At 34.8% G+C, this 18,898-nt stretch overlaps 1 protein-coding gene across 1 annotated transcript; it reads right to left on the bottom strand.

The window, feature by feature from the left end:
* Positions 1 to 971: 971 nt before the first annotated feature.
* LOC104898194 (pullulanase 1, chloroplastic) lies at positions 972 to 17,895 on the bottom strand. Its single transcript, XM_010685234.4, has 28 exons — positions 17,371 to 17,895; positions 15,672 to 15,819; positions 15,241 to 15,293; positions 14,837 to 14,945; positions 14,279 to 14,415; positions 13,971 to 14,170; positions 13,054 to 13,203; positions 12,718 to 12,778; positions 11,486 to 11,606; positions 10,668 to 10,758; positions 10,494 to 10,587; positions 10,277 to 10,372; positions 10,046 to 10,186; positions 9,651 to 9,701; positions 8,533 to 8,603; positions 8,293 to 8,385; positions 7,567 to 7,657; positions 6,499 to 6,570; positions 6,337 to 6,393; positions 5,053 to 5,121; positions 4,887 to 4,943; positions 4,724 to 4,798; positions 3,370 to 3,458; positions 3,135 to 3,212; positions 2,859 to 2,997; positions 2,211 to 2,320; positions 1,985 to 2,084; positions 972 to 1,478 (listed from the first exon to the last, which is right to left on the bottom strand). Exons 1-28 carry the CDS (start codon positions 17,611 to 17,613, stop codon positions 1,368 to 1,370), a joined length of 2,907 nt encoding a protein of 968 aa, XP_010683536.2. The 5' UTR covers positions 17,614 to 17,895; the 3' UTR covers positions 972 to 1,367.
* Between the last annotated feature and the right edge of the window lie 1,003 nt (positions 17,896 to 18,898).

The following is an 18,898-nucleotide window of genomic DNA, read 5'->3' as shown; positions in this document are numbered from 1 at the left end:
GTAACCCGTACCAATCTCGCTCAATATTGCTCACATCTTTTCTCATTAATCAATCACGTATTTATACTACATGGTCAGCAAACCTTACTAAACATTAACTCATACAACATATCCAACTAGACTCATAGTTGTAAAATATTTCCTAATTCTATCTTATTAACTTTAATCTTATCTCCTAATACTAGACCTCTAGTATCATAATAGTACCATATATAATATTCTATCAACTACGATAACTATCCTCAACACCCTCCCGCAATCGTAACGACAATTTTATGGACGATACGATTGAAAAGTAAAAAGAGTCGAGATGCACAAAACCAGTGATGTCGACTTCAACAAAAAAGAGAATTATTCTTTCTTGATGATGAAAATGTTACAATCCATCAATCACCAATCAAACAGGAACACCTTCTGTTAAATTTCTCTATGAAGGACGCCATTTTTTTTATCTCCTAATTCTATCTTATTAACTTTAATCTTATCTCCCAATACTAGAATCCTATTATCATAATAAAACCATATATGACATTCTATCAACTAACATACCTACGTTATTCTCAACAAACGTACAATATATGATATGATTACATTCCTTATAACTAGATCATATAGGAAGGAATCCAAGCTGCGGGTGTTAGCCTAGTGATGTAAGGAATTAAGAATAACCTCCGATTCCAAGACCCTTGAGATCAAGTCACACCCCTAACAAAGTTGTATTTACCTCTATATATAGCTTTGAGCATTATTTTGTCCCTTCGAATAAATTTCCTTATAACTTTGTTGGTTAAATCTCGTCTTAATGTTTCAAAACTATCAATCAATAATTCAATATGGTATGCTATATGATGAAAACAATACAATAAGTCAATAATCTTCTTTACTTCTTCCTGTAAAAGGAATTTTAGGTGTTGAATGATCGTTACATTTAACACTACTACATCAGTACAACTTATCGAGCCATATTGATATTCGACGTAAATATAACAAGTCACTGTTTTATTTACGAGTCACAAAAGGACTACACAACACATAAGATTTGGGACTTGGGAGGCCCTTTATTGGGACGAACAAGTAACAAATTTGTCACCCTTTCTATTTTATTTATTCATATAGTGTAATATCCCGAAAATTTAAACCTAACTTCAAGGAGATAAAAGAGAGAATAGCTCTAAGTTCTAACCACCTGAGCCACCTGCTCGCTTGATTGGTACAAAGTACACTTATTTTTGCTGAAATGTAAGTACTATGAGGCCTCAGTTGTAGGCTTAAGTTATTTTGTTGAACCGTGCATTATTTAGAAAGAAACTCCTCTTTATGACAGCCATAGGCAGTCGTGATCTCAGACAACAACCTCTGAGTTCAGCTTAACTCTGTCGGGGCTCAACAAACACCGCGGTTGTCTTAGGGGGTACAGTAAAGCATCCTGCGGATGGCTCGTACTTCGACTGCTTGACAATCACATCGTTTGACATCGACTGCAGAAGGGCACAGCAAAGCATACAAATGAGGATGACAAGGATTATTATGTCTTACTTCCAACTATGAAGGTTTATACAAGATTACAAGAATTATGAGATACAAAATTATCACTAATGACAGGAGCTTTCTAATGAGTAGTGAAGCACATAATGTTTATTTGGACCAAGAATGAGGCTTTGTAGGTTGGATGGAATATTTTTACAAGAGATACCACTGTTGTAATTTGTAAATTATAATTCTCCTTTGTTTGGTTTCGTACCAGACCAGTTAGAAAGAAAAGAAAAAACGAAGATGACGGGGACAAATGACTTGGAGAAGACAAAGAGCAAGGTCGCGAACATGAGGGAAACTGTGGCTTTCCTTCTTTTAGAAAGGAAAATGTTATCTATCATTAAAAGAATTATTTTCCACCATTTACTACCAAATTAGGAAAAATGGGAAAACAAATTTACTAGGAAAATATTCTCCTTCCAACCAACAATGTCCCAAGGGAAAAATGTACCTGTATCGGATGCAGCTGTAGGGATTTAGCTCGCAGATCATGGTTGTAAAACTTGGTTTCAGTGGGACGAACATTGATTAGTACAACAATATACTGGAACCTGCAAAATTGAATTCAAAGAATATGGGAGAAAAGGAACATTAATTTAGATAAATCTTCTTGTGCAACAACCAAAACAAATTATAAACTTTCACTCAAGAGATGTGCAAGCATTTCATAAGATTACTTGGGATCGATTTGTGACAATGCAGGGGAACCAGCATGACCATCTTCCATGCTCATAACTATAATCCCAGGAATCCAAGATGGTTCATTATTGTGAAAGCGTACTCGATCCTGAGACAGAAAAAATCATATGCATAAGAATAGTTTTTATTACTCTGTAACCTAACTAACTAAAAGAAAATTTCTGATTTCTAGAATGCCAAGATGAGAAATACAGAATCTTTTGATGTTTCTCAGCAGTAAGATCTCATATCAGCATGTAGTATGCCCGAAATAGTTAGTTGCTGCTTACTAGAAGTAGTGTGCAACTATTATGGCCTATCTGGTAGCCAGTAATAAAAAAAAGCGGTGGTGGTAATGAATGTAATTCTATAAGAAAACTCTCATGCTAATGGCAATGGTGATGAATCTCCGAGTTATTCTTCATAAAATTCATTACCATTCAAGTGGTAATGGATGATAAGGAAAAATTATGAAAAAATAGTTGTTTGCGCGTGGCAAAACATAACCATGGACCTCGACAATCGACATGAGACTTCCCTTATCAAATTACACTAACTTTCATCACAATTACCGTCATTTCAAATCACTTACCAACACAGGCCGTTCAGAGAATTAGTTTCATAGTAATGCAAAAGGATGTGCTAACCTGAACATCCTTCGCACTCCTTAGACGAAAAAGTGGGGAAGAGTATCTAATTTTCAGCAAGTTCGTGAAATTTTCAACAGCAGCAATGATGTGGCTCTTATCAGGCTTGTAGGATGGATTTCCCAATCTTGGTCTTATACTGAAAAAGTAAAAAGATAAAACAATACAGATGCATGAGACTTAAGTATTCAACATGAACAGGAAGCCAATAATAATGGCAACATGATATGAATCCATGGTAGTTTAATGAAAGCTACTCAACGAAACAAAACTCACAAAGGCCATTTGCTCTCATTGTGATCCTTTGGAGGAAGACCAACACCCCAGTTGTTGGAGTTGTAGGTGAAGTCCAACCTGATGAAGACAGGAAAACAGGACTTCATTAGGAGATAGATACCACATTTTGAAATCAGTGAAGCCAGTCATCATAAAGTGTTGGAAAAATGAATGGCATTCACCGTGCAGACATTTGAACTGAGAAGGAATCAGGCATTATGAGTTTCTGACAAACCTGTTAAACCAATCCCCAGAGTTATAAGAATCACGATCAAGGGACTTTGAGCGCAGCATTTCATCACCGGCATGGAAAAACGGTATTCCCTGAAATTAAGAACAGATTAGAGAACATATACTTATTATTTTTATACAAATAAATATATAGTGCATATAGTTTTAACTTTTAAATTTACTTATTATTTTTATACAAATAAATATATAGTGCATATAGTTTTAAATTTCAATCAGAGGTATTTAGGTTTGATTGATACGCTAAAGTTTAGAAAATTGTCCAGCTTTATGCATTAAAACTGACTTGCAGTAGTGGTTCGGATGTTAATCCAGCAACAACAGGAGACAAATCCTATGAACTAAGAGCAGAAACTGCACCATGTGCACAAGAAACATAACACTTGTTCTCCAAATATAAGTTTCTAATGTGAAGAGATATATCATGAATAAAATTTATTTTTCCATCAATAAATCAAAATCTAATCCTTTCTACATTACTTCACCTATCGCCACATCACATTCTTCTTCATGAAGAGACTTTTCAACCATACAATGTCTTTGATCTCCCAGGTATGCGTTGGACGGTTTGAGTCATAATATTTACCAGTCAAACCCACGAACAACCGACATTTGATCGGGAATCCTTAAGAAATTAATTTACAATGCCACAAGCTCACAACTAACCTTCACTAGGTTAATTTTTACATCTTCATAATATGAGTGCAATCTATCTTTGAAATTCATTGTTAAGCGTAACCTAATATTTGGGGACGGACGTAGTACTTACCCTAGATGATGAAAAAGCATCAATCAATAATTCTCTATGATGCAAGCAGTGCCATTAGGTCTCAGTTTGGTACTAGTTGAATTCTGGTTCTAACCTGGGATCCAGTAACACCAAGTGAAGGACCCTTTATTCATTATCTTTTCTTTTCACTTTTTTGGACATGTTCATCTTTGATCTGGCTCTTTAACCTCACTTCATCACATTTCCTTACTACAATGTTCTCTCCGTGACTCTTAAATACCAGTTAACATGTTAAGCCAAATGAAGGCCGAGCTTGGGGAAAGTCGACTTGACTGGTAACACTTGCATTCGAGTTTAAGCACATTTCAAGCTTCTTTGAGCGTGAATTTTCAATGTTAACTATCCATGCACTAGTCGTAGCAAAGAAAACTTTATAGAAGCCCTTTTTTTTAAGCTTTTTGTATTGTATGTGACTTATTTTAGACTGCTGACGAAATATGTATAAATAAATCTCCTTTACTCGGATCATAACTAAAATTGTTATCAATAGGCATTAATAATATAATAGAATACATAAAGTTGCAAAACATCAAGAAGCAAGAGTTGTAACCTGAGTAAGTGCTATGATACTGGTAGCTAGATGATTTATCCTACATCTCTCATCCACCGTGATGTAAGTAGGAGTCTGGACAACCAATGAAACCAATGAATCATGTCGCATCAAGAGAAGTTAGACTTGACTAATAATGACTTGTGTGACTAAATTTGTATACCTTCAAACTGACAATATCAAACAGAGTTTCATTGTCATGAGCTGAGACATAGTTGATCTACAAAAATAAGGAAAACGAAAAGGGAAATAAAATTAGAAGATTCAGAAGCCTCAAGATGCATCTGATGAAATTTGATATTAAAATAGATATTTAAATTGATACTCACAGTTTCTATTGGCTGCATAGCATACCCAACTGGTGATCCACCATAGGTTCGAACATCAAAACCTCTTACCTGGAAGGCAAAGGTTCACACAAATAGGTTTCATACAAATTGCCCAGCAAAGGAAGAAAATATATATGCTAAATAGCATTTACAGTGGCGTACAAGATTCTACATAGTGTCATCTGATGAGAATTGGAGGCTAATCCCCCACTTCGCAAATGGTTATAAATGAAATGAACCTTAGTGACATTTTGTATGGGAAGTGCCATGTTAATATCCAAGGCAATGCAAATCTACCCCCAAACATTTTTTCTCCTTTGCAAAAAAATCATCACCATCATCCATCTCCACTTTGGAAGGTGGCATTGAGCGAGTGGTAATGAAAATTTATGAAGGAAAAATCATATTTAAGGATGGAGTTTCAATACCATATATATTGGCACAAAACTTTTCGCATAACACTACAGTAAAATTTATTACCATTACCTCCTGATTTAAGATTGCGGCCATAAAGATATCCCAAATAGTCTAGGACTACAACTGTTCATAGAGGATTTATGACTGCTATGGACATCCATAGTCAAGGAATTAGCAATCATCTTGCTTGACAGATGCATTCTACATTAAGCTTATCACGCTCAACTTTCCTGTACTAACTTTTTTTACAAATACTAGTATTATTTTCAAAAAATCCTTACTATATATACAGATAGAGTTGTAGATAGATGAACACCTAGTTTCTAGACTAACTACTTAGCTATACAGGTATGTTCTCCTAATTCAATGCCTCTTTGCTGCTAATTATCAACCTTCAACTTTCAGTCAAGGCCTTTCAAAAGAAAAAAAAAAAAACTTTCAGTCTAAGGACCCACAGAGAATAAAAGGATGAGATGTTATGTGATATTAGTCAAATACATATAGGAAATATCACATTAGAAATTCAGGAAATGATTGATGACCAATGATACTGCTAATAAGATTTATTACTTTTTCAAATAGTTTTAGCAAAAGAACACATAGCAAAAGAGAACTCGGGTTTATAAATAAATCACTCTAAAAAGTCGAGTCTTGTGAAGTCATCAAATAGTAACAAAGGGATACATAGAAGAAAATGGCCCTAATGTATAGCAAAGACAAGGACATGGAAAATGTGATGCCAAAATCTCTAGAAACATTGAAACCGTGTCTAGTGACATTACAGTTTAATGACTGTTAGAATAACATGTAAATACACCAAGTAAAAGAATTTGTTTACAGACAGGACTTAGTCATCAGAGAAATTACCTCTCTCCCGTCACAATTTGTTAGGACATAGTCTCTCAAGTTTGCAGCCAGCCCAACCTAGTTTACATCAACAAAAAAAACAGTATTATTGTAATCAAGTGTAATAAAAGAAATAAAGAAATAAAGAAATATGTATAAGTATAGAGGCACTGAGTATAAAACCTGAATATGATCTTTTGATACGGCAAGCATACGATCTGCATTAGCTTGACCACCATGGTCCTGATCATTAGGCTGCAATTTAAGAACTATTAACTGATGGGAAAATACATGATTGGACAACTGTTAATGCCTAAACATAATCAACAAGTTAGAGATTAAAGAATGCCTGCTGCTTCATTTTCATTTATTATACTTTCTAAACCTGAGATTTCCGAAGATTTCCAATTTATGTTAATTAATTCTTCATTTCACCTCAATCACCCATGTCGGATCCTTAACACTTGGACACAAGGAAAAAAAAATTGTAGATGCGTGCAGGTTCATGGTAACGGTCGCGATGTTGTGGAAGCAGCTTGTAATGGATAAATGTAACGGATCGCAGCTAATGCAACAGTGTGAATTTTTTTCAAAATATTGACATTTTAGAATTTTAGCCTCAGATTTGCATTAGTAATACTTTTTCATCATAATATGACCAAACCTATCATACGATTGAATAATATACTTGGTGAATGACTAATTACTTTATACATATATGCCGCATTCTGTTATAAATATAAATAGAAACAACACATATACATTACCCAACCAGAATGCCCACATAAAGTTCTTCTCCCTCTCTTGGCGTGTGCATGTGATTATTATTGCAATGTATGTTTTTCCTTTCTCTTTTTTTTGCCCAATTCTGACAAGGACAGGTTGTAACGGAAAAAAAAACATTTTATCGTGGTGACTCAGTAAGTCACCATCATGTAGCCGACGAGCGAGAAACGGACATGAATTTTATCCTGGCCGCTATGTAACAACATGTTGCAGAACGCCAAATCTAATATCCGTTATATAACAGCTGTTTCATAATGAAACAGACGAGATTTAATTCCATGGTGTGGATTTTGATTTGACACTTATGGACCAATAACATAGAAAATTGTCATAGATAGCTGAGTGTGATAATTGGACACATACCCATGATTGCCATGAGTATCCAAGTACGAGCAACATAGTTTTAACAAAGAGAAACCATAAAGACAAATACTCAACAAATGGTTTGCAGAAATAACATTTTACCTGTAAAGATAAACCAGTCACAAAACCTTGCTGCAAAGCGGGACCAAATGGACCCCCACCAAGCACTGCATCTCGAATTCGATCATTGAAGCTGAACAAAATTTGATATTAGAAATTGCACTGAAAATCAATTCTGCACGGCTAAGAATTTACATCCACAAGAGCAGTGTTGAACTCTTTATTTTTGAAAAGACAAAAGAACTACCATGAATTGAGAATACTTTACAGTCCACTTAAGACCACAGGAATAATCATCTCCAAGCATAAACTTAATAGAAACCAAAGAGCATAGTAGGTCAGTGGTGTTTTCGTCGGTTGTCTGGGCCCTAGAGCCACTACCTAGGTTTATTCAAGCTCACCACAGATGTTCTGTTATGAAGGATTTATAGGGAAGTTCTTGGAGAGGGTACCCAACCAAAAGGCCAGTCTTACCAAGTATTAGTTTTGTAAGACTGGCCTTTTGGTAATATAAATAATATAAATCACATCATTGTCAAGTCCTTCAGTTTCTAATACAAGTAATATAAATCAAAGATAAGGATAACAGTTAGCCTCAGTTATAGTGTGCATTGTATTAGAAACTGAACAGAGATGAACCACATCATTGTCAGATTACATCTTCACTAACATATGAAAATAACAGAAACAAACGCATCATACCAGCTAACAATTTTTTTGGATATAAAATCAGTTAACAAATTTAAGGAGTAAATGTTTAACATGTACCTTCCAATCCCTGTTCCACCAAGATTTAGTTGAGACGCATTTACACCACGTGCATTATTTGCAACTTCACCAAAGTCCCATCCTTCACCATATCTAGAGGAAGAGCATATGATGATCGAAACAACAAAATTAAACCAGAATAAACAGAGACTATAACGGACAACACAAACTCAACATGGAAAGAGGAATCCAGAAACTACAGGTGACAAATTTAAGTTTGCCAACTGATTGCACACTTACAAATAGATGCTTGAACCTTCTACCCTATCTTTGCTTTTTGACAGGCCTTGGAGCATACTTGTTGCTTTCACCTGAAACCAGTAAATAAAATTACTTAGATTCAGACACCAGAAGCAAACTACATAGTAGTTATCAGGTCTTGAGCTAAGAGCATTCACCAAATATTACGTTTATGGTCTAATACACTCAACAGTAGACGCCATTCACACCTTTTCTCCTTTTTTTACTAGAATTTTTTTTTTAGAAATTTCTAACAGCAAGAAGAAATAGCCAGTGAAAGTTGCTTCTGGAAAGCATTTGATCAGTTTTCTTTATTGCTGAAGTATAGTACAAGAGTAAGCTTTCTTGTAGATTTCAGACTGAGGGTGTGTAAATAGTAACTAATCTGGGGAGTTTTCTCCTTCACAAAGGTAAGTAGGTAACCATCGCTACAGCCCATAGAAAGCTACAATCTGCTTGTACTGAATTTTATGGACAAGTCTACAAAAGAGCTTGATAGATTGATCATGCTCAACTCACTTTTTTCCGAAAATGTTAAAAATTTTCTGTACCGTCTAATTTGATACTCCAACGAAACAAAGATCTTCACCCAAATTACATTCCAAATTCTAAAAGGAAAACTGAAAAATCCAGACACATTAGTCACTTTCCTTCCACATACATACTATATCGATGATAGATTAGCCACTTAATTTTTCTGGTCGACATTGCATGCAGAAATTTTTTGCATTTTGCATATATGATATGTGAAACTCAGGCAAACATGGATGGATGATGATAATGGCCACATTGCTGCCTGATTCCCTTATATACCTTTACAATGATACAGTGCACGTTACTATGAGCCTTCTTTCGAACCACAGACACATGCATTTGATGTAAATTTTCTATAATGCCTTTACTTTTTCCCTTGTGGCTCCACTTGGAGGTATAAATATCAGTTCAGATGTATGTGTCCATTATACAAGCAATCTAATGTCTTCCATCAACAAATACTTAAGTTTATTTGTAAGAAAAAGGGAAGACGAAAGTAAGCAAGAGACATCAAAACTACAAACGCATAAAAGTAGCACAACCTATAGATATAAAGAATAATGCACAGAAAATAGTTTTCATACCATCGTATGTTTCATTATGTGGCCCATTAGATCAAATCTGAAACCATCAACCTGGCAAAAGATGATTATAGAATACAAGTTTCAGACATTTAAATATAAAAATGAGAACGCAAACTTGAAAAATGTCCAAAAATTTCAGAGAAAAAATTGACAAAATAGGGAAAATCTCAGCCTAATTTAACACTAGGTAACAATTCAAAAAGACCTATGCCCAAGCCATCTAAAGCTAATAGCAAAAACACCCAACAGTCATCTGCCGCTCTTTCTCAGTTAATAGGAGGCCTAAAAGAAAGCCATAATTTATACAGATGACATTCAAATGCTTCTCTTGTTTAAATCCAACGCTATGACAAAATCACAAGACAATCTATGATGAAATAATGATACTCAATCACCTTATAATTGACTGCCCAAGATTTTAGATCATCCAAAATCAGACGTTCAACCATATAATGCTCGCTAGCAGTGTCATTCATGCACGTGGTATTCTCAATAGCACCATCAGCATCCCTTCTCAAGTAGTAACCTGGAACAATCTTTTCAAAAGTAATGGTGTGTATATCAGCTGACCGAACAAATGGGAGAAATTCAATGGAAAGTATCATATCAAAAGAACAAGATGCAACCTTGTCCAGGACAGAATTGTAATCCAATGGGCCACTGCTACTTAAATGGTTATAGACAACATCCAGCACTACACGAAGCCCAATATGATTTAGCGCCTGTCACCAAAAAGGCTTTCTTAGTTTTATGATAGAATAATAGAATGGGTACCCGTATTTGAATTCTATTCTAGAAAAGATAATTCTTTTATCCACTTCAAGTAGAAGGAAAGAGACACACCTGAACCATCTTTCTGAACTCAATTATACGACTCGGACCATTTGGATCAGTTGCATAGCTTCCCTTAGGAGTTCCCCACAAAACAGGGTTATACCTTCGTAGAATGGACAAAAATTGATAAAACATCAGATATTGTTGCAAAAAAAGGTTTATACTAAGAAGATTGGAGCTTACCCCCAATTATATCCATCCTCATCTCGGACGGCAGTTATATGAGCTTGTTGCTCTTCTGAATCAGGTGGTAGTGTTTCTAATACCTTAGTATCTGCACAAAAAGTATTTATTATTAAGTTGGGGGGTGGGGATGGGGGAAACAAAAAGGCATAGTGTAAAGGCACTGCATCTACATATATTTGGAACTTCCTAATCTCGAACGAAGTTTATTTTTATGCTGCGGGCTGTGGCATATCAGCTAAGAGTAAGACTATCCTCAGAATTGCTGATATTGCAGCCTGAAGGAGTAAATCACGTTCAAAAGAGCAAGAATTAAGAGCCAATAGAAGGAGCCTTACTCTGCCAAAACTCCATACAATAGATAAACGGAGAACGTAATCTTGTGTCACCACATGGAAGGATAAAGGCCAAGTTATTTCTATTTCAAGCCAAGGCTTCTGGGAAATTAAAATGTCCCCAATCATTTGAGCTTGACAAAAATAGATGCAGAACAGAACATGGTGTGTCAAATGTACCTCTCCTCCAAAAGTCATAAAACAAAAATTGAAAGCTATACAAACTAAAAGCATGGAAAGATGCTTGTTCTCACATGTTAGGTTAAGAAGCTTCTGCACTCAAAACATTTTCAGAATTATTTATATATATATACACACACACATTTATATGGGAACTTCAGCTAGGGCCTGATCAAGCAACCAATTAATTCTGAAGTCCACTAACACAATTTCAGCAATGCTTGCTCTGGAACCAATAAGAAGCCATTCTGATCTACACAGGTTAACATCGAATTGTAGAGAAGAAGGCAGAAATACACTTACCTACAACTTTCCAATTCTTTTTGTCATCATCAACTTCAGCAAAGTGGAAGGTTGGTAGCAGATGCACGTGAGTAAGACCAGCAGCAGACAACTTTTTCAAATGAAGAACACCAGCTGAGTCCTTCACATAGAGGTTTAATTAGTAATGCTACATTAATAACTCTTTCTCACCCGCAGGAAGTATGAAGGTCTTGTATCCAAAAACCAAACCATTCTTTGGGAGATATAAATAGTGATTTGTACACTCAATATATATATATCCATCAAGCTACGAGACAGCTTATGCTAAAACTTGATATAGACTTCATACACAAAAAAGTAAAAGGAAAGAGGGGTGTCAAGGGAACTTAAACTTTACAGAAATTGTCCTTCTGCTAGAAGATACACAATGATTGCAAGTAAGGAAATTCTGAATAGACTTGGTTTAGATGAAGAGTTAGAAAGCATTAAATTGGATTTACAACAAAGAAATAAAGACGCTAAGGATCTTTCTGTATGATTCCAAACTTCCAGTATCTCTTCCTGTCTACTTAGATGTAGACTGCCCATCAAAAAAAGTACTTAGATATAGCCTATCTCAGCTGAACTCGTATTCTTAGTTTGACGCTTTGACTTATCGCCACTCAGTGTTTGTTAGACACCAAAACAAACCAGAACTTGAGAATAATGCAAATAAAGTTTCTTCCTCAGATCTCTCTAGAATACCTCCTCTCAACTCTTTCCATGTCAACCAATCCTAAGACTCTGGTCACTCATATCCCCTGTCAATCCTACACTAAATTACTATAAACTTAACATCTACAAGAAAAGTTAAGTACATCTCAAATTGCAGAGCATCAAATATATTACCACCCTGACATATATGGGTTGGTCAACTTCTGCTTAATGCTGCATCTTAACCCACGAAATATGCTATAGATATAAGTATAAACTTTGATATATCTTGCAAGCTAAGATAGGTTTGTTTATACATACCATGAAATTTGTTTAGACCTTGACGGCAGGTGGTTTTTCTTTATCTCGGTTTTCTTCGCTTATTTTCAGTTTAGTGATTATCTAGCTCAAAGGCAGTAATTTTAGGGGAAAATTTCAACAGACTGCAATTTATTATAGGTTACACACTTTAAAATGGGGTTTTGTGTACAGAGATGAGGTAGACTACAGAAGAAACCATCCATGCAGGTTCAGAAATAGACTTTAAGAGCATACAAGTGAAAAATAAAGGAAACTACCTGTGATGTGAAAGCAAGATATCCACCTCGGAGGTCAGGTTGCACGGTAAAATCATTAGCGCTGTAGAAGAGCACAATCATTAAGGCCTTAATACCTTGAAGAGAGAATACAGTACATGTAAAAGCAAAACAAAAAGTTCTTTTTTTTTTACTGTACCTTCTTTTTTACAAAATTATTAGGTGATTATTTTTCCCTGGTCTCCATACATTACTACCATTCAAAAGTGATGCAACAAATTATGTACGAAAGAATGATTCCTAATATATTGACTTAGATAATTTTAACAACTACCGAAGGATTAATACGTCTCATTGTCAAGAGAATAGGAAACCTACCTGAAATCTCTTACATGCAGCTCATAGATACTGATGTCAGATGGCGAAAGAAGATGAGGTTTCTCATCAGCAAGGTTTTCCCATCCTTCAGGTTTCAGAGATTCAGAATTCAAGTCAGCCAACAATGTTCGTCTTCCATCAGCTGAAATCCTAGTTAAACAGAGAAACCCAAGAAATCATCCTCCATTTTAAGTTGGATCAATGCCATCAATTAATGACCGAATGTGTACTTTTAATAACCACAGCAGCTTCATGGACAAACAAAACCGCATAACATCTATACTAATAATATGTTATACTCACGTACTTCTATGAATTGAGAAACAAAAACCCCATTTTATGTAACTCAATAACATTTTCCCTCTATAGAATAATTAATCAGTCCAGCCTTATCCTCTCTATTCAAATTCTTATATAACTAATGATTTAACTATACAGTTTTAGCTTTATCTTCCAATAATGTTGAATAATACACAATGAATATATAAATATATATCTCTAATAAGTGTGAAAATGAATTTTGTTATGACTATCTCTTTAAACGCATAAATGTTGACAGAAAAAACTCAGATCTTATTTTTATATTTTTAAATTCAAGTGTAATTGTTTTCTTTCACATAATTAAAACAACGGTCATATGATTTTCTCTATATTTGGTAAATTCAAAATCAAAACTACTAAAAAACAAAAATGCTTTATATACATTTACTTATCCCTTACTATCTCAATCTATTGAATCACCAATATCATATCCCTTTTACGGATCCTTTTTATCCATAAAGAGCTAAATAAGTCAAAATATAGCTTGCTTTCTTACTTTCTGTTTTTCAATGTATTTATACAATAAACTAAGGAAGCTTTTATACAGGATACATTTTTTTAAGTCGTAACTTTTTTTGAAAGGAAAACTAACATACCCTCTGGCATATGGATCATTAGCAAAGCACTTTTCAATTTTCAATGTGGTATGGTGGTAGACATCAACTTCATACACATAGTAACAACCCTCCCAGCTTCTTGGCCCAACAGCGCTCCAAACACCATTAGTATCATTTAGTTTGACAGTTTGCAACGGTTCACCGCCTGAAGGGTCCCTAAAAATGCTGGCAGAGACAGTCTGCTTGTTTGGGACAGATACAAGAGAAAATCCTTCAGTTATATACTGACAGTAACTTTAAAAACACAAAAAGAGATCTTGAAGCCCAGAAAGAAGTGGACAATGTACTTGAGCAGTGGGAGCCCATAGGTTAAGTGATATGGAGTCTTCCGAAAAGATAGCACCCAGAGGCCCATCATATGAATATAACTCATCGATTACACCGGGTAGCTGTAACCCAGTAACATTTCTACAAGTCCCATCAGCTGTAAAATTATATGTAATGTCTATCAGTAACGAGATCTGGAAACAAGCATCCTTGTCAAAACAAATTTGGTTGACTATAAAGGACATTAGATGCACCATGAATTTCAAAAGATCGGGAATTATTATTTTTTACTTATAAGCAACATGTGCAAGAAAGGGGGGGGGGGGTGGGGGAGAAGATCATACAAACTATTGACGACTAACAACATCATTCTATTTCCTTTTAATAGTTTGAATTATGAGGAAATCAATTGCCCCTTTAACATAGAAGAAGACGAAGACTACAGAATAACTTTCACATGTCTTTCTAGCTGTCAAATTCTGAACACCAGGAGAACTATAGGCATATGTCCCTTGCAAATAAACACACTTTGATGAAATTTGTTTCGAGGATGGGAGAGGTCATGGGTTAAAGCTTACCACTGAAAGCAGCAACTGCTAGTTGACACTTCAGCAGATTGTCAACATCCAGATTGGCAGGAGCTCTTAAGGGCTTGTATCCCCTAATATGGGGAAATTTTTCAGTGACCTAAAAAAACAATAAGATAAGATCAAGAAAAACACCTCTTCATGAAGTACCGATTTCGCAAACATATATTAGTATGAAGTATGAACTACCAATATGAGTTCACTCATCATGCTTGCAAGTGCCAATATTGATATGAACTTATAAGGAAGACTTGATGCAAGAGAGTATAAGTTATGCACATATATATCAAAAAAAAAAGAATAAAACAAGAGAAGCGGACTGTAATGTTCTGTTTACTATAATACAAGGTAATTGTAAGAGCAATTCAAATTTTACTGAAATCAAATCATCTTACATTGGTTGGCAGTCCTCCATTGTCCTTCTCAAGCTTAATCTTCACATCACTACCTATAAATTCCAATATCAGCCAAGTTAGAGTAGAGCATCTTTTTCAATTATATACTTCAGTGTTTCTAAGTAAATGCAATACTTTGACTTTCAAACCTGTAAATGCATAAACTGACCATTGATATTTTAATTATTTATTCATAAAAATTATAATAAGATGATGTATAGAAAATATAGGTTGAGACTAAACCATCAACATATCACATAATTGATAATAATATTTGATTTTTATATATTAGTAAAAGATGTGGTCAATGTTAGCATAAAGATAGTGCAAAAATCACTGTGCCGTATCATTTCAGAAGCACAGGAAGTATATTACAAGGGATGAGGCTGCGTAGGTACTTGTATAAGAGAAATATAGCATAGAAAGCAGACCTTGTATCCCAGCATCTGTAACCATTAGTGAAGCAGTTTTACTAGCAAACAAGTAGTATGAACCATTCCCAACGTCAAAATTCCAGGCAATGATATACTTGCTAGGCCAATATGCTCTACAATACTTCAAACTCCCTTGCAAGCCATTCTGCAACAATGAAGTATCCACTAATCATCAAGACATTTGTAAGGTAATAAATGGAAGCGCAGCCGTAGGAAATAACATCCTAATGACTGCTGCATAGTACAATGACAACAACAACAACCAATATTTAACCCACGAGGTTGGTTCACCTACATTTTATAGACTAATTTTCTTCATGAAACCAGCAAGGGAACACATGTTCTAGATAAAGCTCTAGTTATTAGACGAATCCCAACTATACCTCATCAAAGAACTTTAGTCACTGAAGCCTGCTAAAAGAAATAGTTTGTCTCTCATTCAGAAGAGATAACTCTCCCAAAAACGTGTCATCTCAAAGGAAAACCCCTTCAAGAGAGTATATACCACAAGAAACCATGGTTGAAATTGTTATACGCTTGACAGAAGTGAGATTTTCCGAGGAGCATATTCCACTTCAAACTACAAACCACTTATTCTATTCAACATCTTCTGATATGTTTTAGTATATTTCAATTACCACCACATAGTGGTTCTATCAAACTCATTTTAACATATTTTACAAAGAATAAGTTCAAATAAGTTTCAATAAGTTCCACCAAAAAGTTCAAATTAAGCAAAATCAATAAGATAAAACAAACTCTAGTTTGAGGAGGTCTAGAGATATATAGTTGAGGGGCCAAATTTCCAACACAAATTCTCACACACTACACACCCATAGAAAATGAAAAAAAAAGTTACTCCCTCTGTCCCTTAATAGATTTCTCATGTCTAATTTGGACACTATTCGTAGGTAAAGAAGATCCTAAAAAAAATTCCAATAGTATAAGATAAAACATAGTCATGTGGGGTCTTCTTTGATTAGTCTCATTGTGTACATTTAGAAAATCAAACTTTTACGATTTTTACTAATATGTAATTAGAGATATTAACAATAAAATTGCGCATTGGCAAACGTGCATTGGAGAAATGGGAAATCTATATAGGGGCAGAGGGAGTATATGATTGCAATTCGAAGTTCGAACATCCGAGTGACACCTAGTTCATAAAGATTACGAGGAAGTTTGTTCATAACATTTTCTCAATTGGATTTTGTTATAAAAATATGTATATTAAAATCAAAATTTCATGATCTTATATTGCTAATATATAATGTCCTACTTTGCCTTTCATATAGGAGTACCACATTTATGAGCCAATATACAACATTTGTTCTTTGTTCTTAAATATACAACCACAACATGTTATGAACAACCTCCATTTTACTTAACTCAATTATATTCTTTGCTACTCCAAAAGTTCACATTTTTAGAAATTAGCAAATGCACACAAATTAGCAACACTAAACACAAAACCTACTTCATTAACCTCCATTTTACTTAACTCAATTATATTCTTTGCAACTCCAAAAGTTCATATTTTTAGAAATTAGCAAATGTACACAAATTAGCAACACTAAACACAAAACCTACTTCATTAACAAACATAATTCCATAAATTTCATAAAACATATCAACAAAATCACAAGTTCACAATACAATTATTAAATAAGAAAGTCAAAAAAGAAAAAGAAAGAACCTGAGAAGCAGAAGAAGAGGAATCAAGTTCAACAGCCATGGAGCAACAACAACAACAAGATGATTTCTTTGATGATGAATCAAAAGGTTTAGAACTATAACCAATAGCAGTGGAGTTTGAGATGGGTAGTTTAGTAATTACACTAAAATTGAAGGGTTGTAATGAAAAATTACTGAAGCTTCCAAGATTAGTGTGGTGAAGATTAGAAGGAACAACAATGGAGTTATATAGTAGTGATGACATTTGATAAAAAGGGGTAGTGAAGTTGAAGCTTTTGGTTATGGCGGTTGAAGCAGAAAATTCAGTTGAGTTGCAGAAAAATGATGGTGTAAAGTGAAAATTTTCGGTTGATTTTGATGAAATCTGGTACTATGATGATAAAGGCTAAGTAGCATTGTTATGGTTTGTTTGTCACTTCCCGCTAATTGTTTGGTGTGCCTCTTTTCCAATCTTGATGTTGTGTAGTTGTGTGCGACTGTGCGTCACTTGTGTGGAAACTGATGAGAAAATGTATGAGATTAGATAAATGATGCTTATTGCTCCCTATGAAATGGGTTGGGGATAAGTGGAGCTGGTATAATTCGACCCGATCTCGAAGGTGGTGGTTTGGATATGATGAAATAATTCGAGATTCGAAAAAGAAAATCCGAGCTATATTTGAGAAACTAGGTTAAACTTGTACGGAATGTTTTTTCAAAGGAGTGTTGGAAATAAAAGAAATCTGAATTTGATGCTTGTTTAAAACTAATTCCTAATTATAATGTGAGTCTATGTAGGTTTAGGATTGCAAACCTCATTTTTGTTTTACTATCCTCTTGTTTTCTCTTTGTAAAGAAATCAAATATTTATTTTGCTTTCTCTGTCATCGCTGCAACCGCAAAGTCTTTGCATCTCCGATCACGACAGCACCCGACTGAGCCACTATAGACCACCTTACCACAACGCACCAGCTCAATCCATCACAGTGACTCCTATCCCGGTAAATATTTCTTATGTCACAGTTTAGTTGTGATCAAGCATGGAAATATAATGAACTTCACTGCTAGAACTTGGGTCATTAATGACAACCTAATAATCACGAGCCAAAAATCATGTGACAAGTGCCTCTTGAGACGGGGCTAATAACCAAATAACGATGGGAACACCCGTTAAGAAATGTCTTTTGCCACGGGCTAATGACGGAATTCTCCATCAATGATGACCCCCTTTCATGATGGTTAATGACAGAATTCTCGTTACAATTTCTTGTAGTGCTTGTATCTGATGTGTCATATTAATTATCATTTTTAGGTGCATTTTAGAGCATTTAGATTCATATTTAGGTTCATATTGCAGTTGTACTCCTATTCCATATGTTTTCTTGTTTTTGATAAATTTCAGGTATCAAGAATGTACTTAGATTAGTCTAGCTTGAGCATTAGGACGGACCATTTGGAAAGAAGCTACATTAATAAGGATTGTCATTTGTAACTTATAGTACGATTTTGAGCTAAAGAAATGTTGAAAATGATTCACGTCTACTCTTTTG

Source organism: Beta vulgaris, chromosome 7 (genome assembly GCF_026745355.1).
Source record: "Beta vulgaris subsp. vulgaris cultivar EL10 chromosome 7, EL10.2, whole genome shotgun sequence".
NCBI lineage: Eukaryota > Viridiplantae > Streptophyta > Magnoliopsida > Caryophyllales > Amaranthaceae > Beta > Beta vulgaris.
This window is presented reverse-complemented; position numbering and strand designations above follow the sequence as displayed.